The sequence below is a fragment of the Nothoprocta perdicaria genome, unplaced genomic scaffold (assembly GCF_003342845.1).
Source record: "Nothoprocta perdicaria isolate Ctin4 unplaced genomic scaffold, notPer1 scaffold_46, whole genome shotgun sequence".
NCBI lineage: Eukaryota > Metazoa > Chordata > Aves > Tinamiformes > Tinamidae > Nothoprocta > Nothoprocta perdicaria.
Window position 1 is genome coordinate 3,364,892 of NW_020455710.1, and position 10,749 is coordinate 3,375,640.

The 10,749-nt window shown below is 39.8% G+C and overlaps 1 protein-coding gene across 2 annotated transcripts in view; it reads left to right on the forward strand.

Annotated features, from left to right (window-relative positions):
- HELZ (helicase with zinc finger) overlaps window positions 1–10,738 on the forward strand; it is a 58,484-nt gene extending 47,746 nt beyond the window's left edge. For both annotated transcript variants that reach the window (XM_026046883.1, XM_026046884.1), the window contains exons 24-30: window positions 431–644; window positions 815–891; window positions 1,976–2,543; window positions 2,914–3,154; window positions 4,274–4,787; window positions 8,438–8,720; window positions 10,220–10,738. In XM_026046883.1, coding sequence (XP_025902668.1) covers window positions 431–644; window positions 815–891; window positions 1,976–2,543; window positions 2,914–3,154; window positions 4,274–4,787; window positions 8,438–8,720; window positions 10,220–10,551 — 2,229 coding nt within the window. In that variant the 3' untranslated portion in view covers window positions 10,552–10,738. The remainder of the gene's footprint in view (window positions 1–430; window positions 645–814; window positions 892–1,975; window positions 2,544–2,913; window positions 3,155–4,273; window positions 4,788–8,437; window positions 8,721–10,219) is intronic.
- The last annotated feature ends 11 nt before the right edge of the window (window positions 10,739–10,749 follow it).

Sequence of the window (10,749 nt, forward strand, 5' to 3'; positions counted from 1 at the left end):
TTAAAATGAATAGGAATTAAAATATGATTATGTTCATCTAAGATAAAATAATTTCTTTTTGATTTGTTTTATTTAATTTCACCGATTTCTATTTGTTTAGAGAAGAATTGAATATAAAATCTATCAACAGAGAATTTGTTCATCGATCTTTTCTCTTTTTTTTTTTTTTTTCTTGAAAATGCTGAAACAAGAGTGGTGGGTGTCCTCATGGCATTTCTGCCCTGAATAATCCTCCAAAATTTCTCCTGTGTTGTCCCTTGCTACTAGACCTGTCCTTAATGCTCTCCCTTTCCAACTTTATCTGCAACCATGTGTTACAGTAGATACTGATGGATGGAAGACTTCTTGTTAGCAATCTTATATCAATGTGCTTACCACTTCCCTTAATGCACCCTGACAGACTGCATCTCTCTTATTTTTTATTACGTAGGTACCATGGACGGGGTATCAGGGTAGGTTTGCAGTTGACCCTCGAATCATTACTCATCAAGCAGCTATGGCATATAATATGAACCTGTTACAGGCGCATGGGCGGGGGTCCCCTATACCTTATGGCCTGGGACATCACTCACCAGTTAGCATAGGACAACAGCAGCAGCAGCTTCAGCATCAGGACAAGGAGCAACATGAACAAAGTCGAAATGGTGAGTCGCTGAAATTGCATTGCAAATTCCTTTGAAGAAGTTTGAAATTGCAGAAAGAAATAATGCAGAGGGGTGTTTCTTGCTTCTTCTGTTTAAATTGGAGGGATCTGCGAAACAAAATTTTTTTTTTTCCATTAAAACCAGTTAGTTAATTTGCTAAATGTTTTTAGGTAAAAGTGAAAACAATTCTGGACCCGAAATCACTAAAATTCGGACACCTGAGAAGAAACCTGTGGAATCCAAACAGGTTGGTTTGCTTTTTTTCCCCCCGCTTTAATATTCCCTCTGTTCTAGGTATTCTTCTGTTCTTTTCAAGGAGAGATGCTGTTCAGCTGTCTTTGAGCTCCTCACATACCTTTGTTTTATTCCTTTTTATCAAAACTTCCTGTCATAGTTGCATTTCTATTCCAGGATAAACCATCAGTACTATTCTCTAATATGTATTGAGTGACATTAGATCCCTTTTCTTCTTGTCCAGGGTTGAAATAAAAGTTAATATTATAGAATTGACTTTTTAAACCCTTTGTTGAGGTAAATACCAATTGTTGGGGCTTCACCGTCAAGTAAGTGTTTGCAAAGAAGTCTTTTGTTCTTAAACTGTTTAAAAATTGTATTAGTTTGTACATAGTAAGCTTATACCTGACATAAAAGAGAATTGTAGTGTCTTTGAAATGTTAGGAATTAATGGAAATTTCAATTAAAATGCTGTGTGACTAGAGATAAACAATCTGCTAGGAAGGAAGATGAGCAAGAGAAGAGGCTTACAATGATTGCAGACCGTAGGGTATTAAACTTACAGATGGAGATGCAAATGGGTAAAAGAGTGATAATCTAAAATGGACAAATAGAGGATTACTTTTTCTTTTAAATATCTGGTGTCAGTGTCCTAGAAATGAAAACAATAGCCTTAAGGCTTAACAGTTGCATGTAATTAGCTAAATTAGAGATGATCATAAGATGATCTCTGCAATAATAGTAGTTGCAGAATGAAATTTGGTGGTGGCGGTGTTCAGTTCACATATAGAAGCCTGAAAAGAAAGTATTTGGTATTTTTTTCTTAGTTTTCAGTAAATAGAATAATGATAGGAGAATTAGTTACAAGAGAGGAAAAAAGAAAAGTGATAAGTGAACACGAAGGAATTCAAGTGGATGTGAACTCCTGCTGAATATCTTTGTTTTTAAATAAAGAATGGTTCTAAGATATTGAACGTGTGCTCTCCTCATCCCACAGAAGTCTTACAAACTTATTCATTTTTAAAATGAATTTGTGCATTACTGTCATGGTTTTTTTTTTTAAGGTAATTTTTTTTTTTTCCATCCTCTCTTTCTAGGTTGACTTAGAAGCAAATTCTCAGAACAGAAGCCCGGAGTCCCGTTCCAGTGTTGGTTATCCTAATGCTAAATTTCATCGCAAAGATAATCTTAACCCCAGGCAGCTGAATCTCCATCTCACCCCTCCCCACTCCCAATATGCGGTTCCCAATCGCCACTTCCAGCATCTGTCACAGATACCAAGGCAGCCATATCCTCTGCAACAGCAGCAAAACCTTTTAAGTCAACAACAAAACCATTTACCTGACCAGCAAACCCAGTTGCCACCCCAGCAAAGCCAGGTAGTTCAGCAGCATAATCATTTGAATCAGCAGCCTCCGCAGCCTTCGCAGCTTTCCCCTGCTTACCAGGCAGGTCCCAGCCAGTCTTTTTTTAATAACCCAGTTACTCACCGACCACATTCTCCTGCTGTAGATGCTGTGATTTCAGAGCAACACCCCCCACCTATGTTACAAGAAGTCACTAATCCTTTGAGGCCAATTGCACCCCACAACCCAGTTCTGCCAACCCACTTGAACAACTTCATTGAAGAGAATCCGTCAGGAATGCCCATAGGGGACACTCTAGGTAGGTGACCCTTCTTTTAGTTAAATTCAGACTCTGCAATTCTAATTGCCCTGAGGTGAAACTGAAGAAAGTATTTACCTTTCCAGGCATATTGCTGTGAATTGGGTCATTGTTGGGTTAGTTTCCATAAGTAATGTCATTGAGCATAATTTGCTGCTTAAGGCATGTTTGAATATTCAACACTTTATTAAAAGATTCATGTTTATAGAATTTTCTGTATGATTTAAACAACCAGGTTATGCAGTGGAATGAAGTTCATATATAATAGGCCCTGAAATATGCTGTAAAAATTTTTGTTTATTTTTCCGTTTGCTCTTGACAGGAAGATCTTTAATAAGCATTAGATAACTTTTAAAACTTCCTTTTGCAGATCGTATACATGGAAATGTAGCTTTGGAAACAATAAGGCAGCAGCAACAAGCCAGGTTACAGCAGTGGAATGAACACAATGCCTATCTCAGCCAAGGCAGCATTCCCTATCAACACCATCACCATCCTCACCTACCGCCTCTGCCCCAGCAGCCCGTGGGATTGCATCAACAGCAGCAAGTTAAGGCAAACTGGAAACTTGCCGGTAACCCAGAAGATGAAACAGAGGCAACATATACAAGGTATTCCTTTAGTGAATCCTCATTTTTTCTATAAAATTGAACAGAGGCACGTTATCTGTAACTTAAAGATATTATGAAGTCCTGCTGTTATTGTGAGGGTTAATGTGGCAGGCAGTTATATTCTGTGTTACTCACTCTTCTGTTAGTGTATTGAATAGTAAAGCTGTAGTAGGAGATAGAGATTTATGGAATTTCTCAGTGCTGTATTTATGGAATAGGAAATGGATAGAGAGTAACAGTTTTGTAGTATTTATAAAAAAGCATCTGGGTGTAGTTTAAAGCGTGTTAAGCTGAGAATTCTTCCAATTGAATTAGTAATAAAAGCAGTATTAGAATTCTGCACTTGCAAAAGTGAAGCACAACAAATGCCTCCCTCCCAGCACTCTTCACCAATGAAACCTAAATTTTTCTTCATTTTCAAAAAGCTTTTGCTGGTTTAAAAAAAAATGTGCCTAGTTTTGAGATGGAGAGTTAGAAGACAGAAATGAAGCTATTGAACATAAACAGGTAAATGGTTCCTGTGGATAATGCTGACAATCACATACATTTTAAAGACTAGATTTTAAAATTTTCTCTGATTACTGTCAGCCTCTGCTGCAATTATTTTACATCTCAGATGTTATCATCATGGTAAAGCCTCCAAATGCTCTCTTACCTGACTCTATAATGTTCTGAATTGAACATTCTCAACCTTTTGAAGTTGGAACGTATATTCTACAAGCGAGGGAAATCCTGGATTGTTCTGTTTTTTTGCCTTCTAAGGAGTTCAAGTTTTCTTTAACTACTTTGAGTTTTTCACTTTGTGTAATAAAGTCAGAAAGTTTCAGTTGTCTCTTAAGAGATAACAAAAACTTGATTTTTGTGACTGAAAAGAAAATCTCAAGTTCTTAAAACTTTGAGATGATTCAGGTAGGTATTTTAGCCAATTAATCCTCTTGTGCCTAATTTTTGATTGCTTGCAGTCATCCTTTGAAGTTGGGGTCAGTAAGCTCAAAGATGATATTTAAATTTAAATTCAGTGTTTTGTGCTTGAAGTTTTCTCAGTCTTAAAAAGAGTGGAATTTTAGCAAAATGGCTTTTTTTTTTTTTTCTGGTAACATTTTTTTTCTGTCAATGCAGATTCCAGGATTTGCTCAGAGAACTGTCACACCGTGATCAAAGTGAAAGTCGGGACTTAGCTGAAATGCCACCCCCTCAGTCGAGACTGTTGCAATACAGACAAGTTCAGCCCAGAAGCCCACCAGCACTCCCTTCTCCTTCCTGCAACTCAAATCACAGCGGTCACTTTCCTAACTTCCCAGAAAACAACAGAGACATTGAAATACCCAGTAACCCAGCATTTCAGCAGCATTTACCCCAAATATACAACCCCCCTTTCTCAATGCCATCTGAACATATAACCCCATCTCCCTTGAAATACCTGCAACCTGATGGATCATGGACTTATGCTAACCTACAGCAGAATCACCTAATGGGGCAGGGCTTTCATTATGGTATACCTCCATTGCCCCATAGATCACAACAAAACCCTTTTATACAAATACAGAATCATCAGCATGCAGTTGGTCAGGAGCCATTTCATCCACTCACATCTCGAGCAGTATCTGCTTCTTCGCTCCACAGCTTAGAAGAGGTAGGGGGTTTTTGTCTACTTATGCATGTGTGGTGTCATTGTGTTATGAAGTTATGTTTTGAAATGGTCAAGAGTGCAAAATACCTCACATATTAAAAACTCCTGTTGGAAATTCCTTTGAGGTAAAATTTTTCCGTATGTTTTCTCAGTTGATTCCATGCACGGTTGCGGTTCTCATCCCTGCAGGTACCACATTTTCTGCACCAAGTAGTAGGTCTCAGGTTACAGAAGGTTACTCAGAATTTTTTGTAAGCATTGGTCAGATATCTGGTGATCATTTACCTGGAGTGCAAGTTAATCATGGCCCAGGTGAAAACATTTTAAATGGCTTGCTGGAAAGCCAGCTTGAACCAGCCTTCCAGTTGGCTCAGTATTAAGACAGGATGCGTATGGCTGTGTTACTTGTCATACTAGCTTAAGACAGAAGCAATGTAGTTGCTTTTTCATGGTACAAAATCCACTGTAATAAATCCCACCTACCCTGACCTGATCCACTGTAAAGCCCTCTTTTGGGGGAGCTCAGAATATTGGAAACCAATGCAGAGATACCCATCTTTGTAGCAAGAAGGTGGGTCCAGCACAAATCCTGTGGCACCAGAGCCGGCTCTGTCGCTGTCGGTCGCTCTGCGAGCCAGAAGTCTGCGTTATGGGATTGGACTCTGCAGGTGTGTACAGCTGGTTCACCTTGGGTTTTGAAGAGGAATTATTATTCCCTCCTCAAAAGCAGAATGCTAAGCAGTGTGAAGCACAGACAGTTAGTTCTGTGCAGCCAGCAGCCAGGTTGTGCAGCAAGAATGGCAGAATTAATACTCAGGTAATTTTAAACTTCTGCACGTGATCCAGTATTTCTTCATGAAGTGGTTTGTCCTGTGATAAATTTTTGTCTAGCTTTTTTGCACTAGCTGCGGCATCTTTGCTCATCACTATCCCATATAATACATATTTCATTATCTTTTGATTTTTGGAAGTAGAAGAGATCTTACTTTTTATGTGTCTAAGTGAAACATCTAAAATTGAATTCCACTGTATTTTACAAATTTCTGTCTTTTACAGATTCAGAGAGGCTAACAGAGTCCTCAAAGTCCTAGCTAGAGTTGTAGTAAGATCTAGTTCCAGACATTTAGGAATTCTCTGTCTCAGTCCATTAAACCATACCACCTTGTATAAAATCTAATATTTTGTGACAACAGTTAATGCATCAGTACAGCGGGACTTAAGAACAATGGCTCCTCAGCAGTAATAAACTAATAAATATTCCGACAGAGTTTCTGACAGCTCCTGCTATCTGAAGACAAATAGAGTGAGTCTTTACGTAATTAGTGCAAATTCATTTTAGTTCTTTTTTTTTTTTTTTTTTTCCAAATATGTGACAGAAATGCCAAATGCTGTAAAAATGCTGAAAGAGACTTAGGAAGTTTCTAAGTGATCTGGTTCAGCTAGTGGATAGAACAGAATTCATGAAGAAGTCAAAACAGAGTCTTAGTTGTGTTTTAACAGAAATTGCTCATATGAAGCAGGTTTCTGTGAACATGTAATAGCTGTTAGTATTTTAGAACTCATTTCAAATCCAGAATTTCATAAATAATTTCTGTGTGACAGTGCAAAGCTACTAATTTTGAAATGTATTCTGAAATAGTGTTTTTAATTTGGGATACTTATAGGTAAGTAAAAGAATCGATAACCTTGTCAGACAATATGGTGGTTAGTTCACAAGCTCCAGGAGTTCAGGCAGTGTGGGATTTTGAATCCTGGTTCACTAATATTGTTGGAAGATGGGGTTCTTGACACATGCCCATGCTGATTACATGCTTTCAGAAGCCTCTCCATCATGTTTAAACCTATTTAAATGCATTAAAAGCAGGGATGTTGCAGGTTTTACAAAATAGAAGTTGTTACGTGCGAGGTATAATGTCTGTGAAAGAATTGGGAATGGTTATTTATACCATCTGCCAGAGCTTTGTGTAACTGCACAAAGCCTGTATTTGAATGTCACTCACAGAAGTATCCTGATATCAAATATAGCAGTACCCATATAAATTGGTGCTTATTTTTCTAAATACCTCTAATGCTGCACCCTCTAATGCACCTTCAATTTCAATCTGTTAATCACCGCTGGTAAGAAAAACATTGTGCAAATCACCTTATTTTAAGATGTGGTTAATTTTGTCTAAACCTGTAGGATCTCTTGCTTCAAGTTAAGTGTGTTCTGAAATAATTTTGTGATGAGGACCAAGAATGGTCTTTAAAACAACAAAGACTTTGAGCAGGTATCTTTTAGTATAAAAATGGGAAAGCTTTAAAACTGCTAAGAATTTCCTTTGACATAATTTATAACAGAGAACAAGCTAAGGACAGAGAATTGATAATATGTCGTATTCCTTTTTGAAACATCGTTGTCATCTTTTCCGTATTAGACTATTTTCTAGATGAGGATTTATGAGCTTTTGCATGCAGACAGTCAAACCAGATTTGAGCTGCATATCAAAGGGAATACCTAACTTATTCTGTCTGGTCTGTACTTGCAAGTGTCCAGAACTTTGATAACTTCCTAATTGCTTATCAAAAATGTGAAATTACCCATTAAACTCAATAAAAAGGATACCTTTAGACTTTGATTTGGGCTGTAACTTCTGTATGTTGTTTTTGTTTTTAACGTGTATCCTCAAGAGAAAGTGATGACAGGAATTCAAGTGTATTTCCCTGATACATCATTAAAATGTGGCAGCTGTAATGAGATCTTACAGTTTCTTTCATGCACTCTTTTTTTGCTTTCTTTATTTTTTGTAGATAATATAATAACAGCTATGGGGCAAGTTCTTTTGTATATGCTTGGCTAATTTTTTATGACATTTCATTAGGATGTTTACTTTTCCTTTAACCAACTATAGATCTATTTCAATGGCTTTACCTTCATTTGCACTCTTGGTAGTTCAGTGCAGAAGAAAGCAATAACTGCTTCATTTAATCAAATAAAAATGAGCGTCATGGGCATGCCTTGAAATCTTGACTAGGTTTAGTGGCTCCTTAAATCGGAACTCCTGAAGACGGCAGGAACTCCTGCCCTTTCCATCTGCAGGATTTATGGAAGCAAGTAATTTCTGTGGCTTCAGCTGAAGTTCTTTTCATTATTCCTCTTGGGAGGACACACTTCACTGCGCATTTGTGCTGCGTGTACATATGCAAAAGGCAGCGTTCAGCTGAGAGAGCACGCTTGCCCAACCCTGCTGTACAAGCCCTTCATTTGTCCTTCGGAACGTAAAAGCCAAAGATGCTGGTTTTTTCCTCCCTCTGTCATGATTTTGTTTTCCCTTGCTCCTGTATGTTTTTGTGTTCCCCTTACCTTTTTTGTAAATGCTGGGTGTCTTTCTACTCACTGTATTGGATGGGAAGATAAAAAGGTCGATGGGAAGATGAGAACTGAGGAGGTGCAGCTGGAGCTATGTGTATTTTCTCTCTCTAATATGATTGCAATACGTGGTTGTGTACAGCAGACCCCTAGAAATGGATATTTTCTATATGTAATGAGTTCTTTCTTTTGTAAGATGTGATAGCAGGTAGATTTATATATAAAGCTGTGGAAAAATAGCATGATACATGAATGAAAGGATCAAAAAGTCATCTTTTTTTTGTTTGTTTGTTTTTCTTTGCAGTATGAACCAAGAGGACCAGGCAGGCCGTTGTACCAAAGAAGAATTTCCTCTAGTTCAGTCCAGGCTTGTTCTGAAGAATTAAGCACTCCTCAAGACAGTCTTGGTCAGTGTAAAGAGCTTCAGGACCACAGTACCCAGCCCTCTTTCAACTACTCGCCCCCTGAGCTGTGGGTGACCTCCTCCTCGGCCGCCCCCTTCCCAAACATTCCATGCAATGGCTCCGGCTCCGGCCCTGGTCCCGGCTCTGGCCCTGGCCGCCCCGCACCACCCCGCGAGCTCCTCGGTAAGCACCCACGGGAAAGCATTTTCTCTCTGCACAAAATACCTCCTGCCTTCTCTTCAAATTCTGAACCCAACTGCAGCAAGCCTCCTGAAAGTGCCTTGTGTCTGCACTTCCGAGGTTGCTTGCAGCAGTTGCCTTTGCTCTATTTTCCCATTATTAGGATTTTGCTACGTTGCAAATGTCTACTGAAGAATCCTGCTGAGCTTGAGTACTTCCTGTAGCCCAGGCAGTACTGCTGCTTAGTCTTCCCCCTGCCAAAAAGTAGTTCATACCAATAAATCACCATTTTTGTAGGTGCTGTGCTTTTCTGCATTGACTGTGGTGATCACCTTTAAAGGCCAAACTTGTTCTTTCACGCTGAGGCTTAGTCACCAGTAGCTTCAGTGTCTCTGGCTGCTGTTGATCTTTATCCGTGAAATAAAAATCCATGAGACAAAGATGCCCTGAGCTGATCCTGCATCCGCTGCCTGGGAATGAGCGGTCCCACCGCTCGGGGGCTCGTGCGTCTCCGAAGGCCGCGGCACAGGCCGTGCTTCGGGAGCCTTGGATTTACAGCAGACGGGGGATTTATCCCAACTGCTGGGGGTTGCTCAGCGCTGTCACGTGTGGGCTCTATTTAAATGGCAATTTGAGAATTTGATTTGCATCCCACTGTTCTTCTGCTTATGGAAGAAACAGCTTGTCTTCCTTATGTTCAGTTCAACTTTTTTTTCTGTTAGATTCCTTTGCCACATTTAATTTTCACCTTTGGCCCTGCTTGTCATTGATTGTCGTCTTTGGAGTGTTAAACTTTTATTATTTCCAGGCTTTTTCTTCTTTTTGAGTTTTTATTAAAAAGAACTAGGGGATTTTTTGTTTGTTTTTTTTTTGGTTTTTACTTCTGTAGCCATTTGAAAGTACATCATTGTTTGTGCACTTTAAGAACAACCCCGTGAAGACTGAAATAATTACACAATATATCCAGCTCCTGGACTACAGTAGATATAAACTATACATGCACCCGGGAGTGGAGTTTCTCTATGTAAGACAGTGAATTCCCAAGACAAAAGTAAGATAGTTCACTAGAATTCAGGAAATTCACTTATACGTACGGTGGAAAGCATATTTTTTTCCAATAGTTGCAGGAGTTGTTAAATAAGGAGCAAGAACGTATCAATTAGCAGGAATGCCTTTGGACTAAAATATTGATAATTAGCTGGGTAGCAGGCGGAAGCCCAAGGTTCCCTTTGCGAATGGATTATGCATGCTGCCGTAAATTTTAATTTTGGCCTATTAAGGTATGAAGCAAGGAGAATGAAATACTCTCTGTGCTGTCTCGGTGGATCAAGTATTTCAATTACAGCCGATGCGCTCAGGAGGCCGCTCACTGCCGGCGTGCGGGCGAGAGGCGCGGGTCCCGCGTCGGCGGCTCCGCAGGCGCGCACCCCGCGGGCACCTTCCAAACCGTCGCCCTTCTCAGCTGCTCTCGCTTAAATCCACCCTCTCTGCTCCCTCCGCAGCTCCGCCGAAGACGGTGAAAGGCGCCGAGGAGCACCTGAAGGCCGAGAACATCCCGCTCTCCAACTCCTTCAACTACAGCGTGCTGCAGCATCTGGGCCAGTTCCCGCCGCTCATGCCCAACAAGCAGCTCGTGGAGTCCAACAACAGCAGCCAGGCGCCTGCGGGCGCCACCAAGCCCGTCATGTCCTACGCGAGTGCCCTGCGGGCCCCGCCAAAGCCCAAGCCCCCTCCTGAGCAGGCAAAAAAGAATAGCGACCCCCTGTCTCTGTTTCAGGAACTTAGCCTAGGTAGTTCATCAGGTAGCAATGGCTTTTACTCCTATTTTAAATAACCAGAATATTTTTTTTAGAGAGAATTTTAATTTTTATTTGTGTCGGTAGATCTAAGGTAGTTGGGGCTTCACCTTGTAGTTGCAAATATTCCCTTTGTTTATATTAGTAAATATATCCTCACTTAATTGCTTTGCTGCTAGACTTTCAACTAATTTTTTTTAATTGTATTCCATTATTTGCTTTTTTTTTTTTTTTGC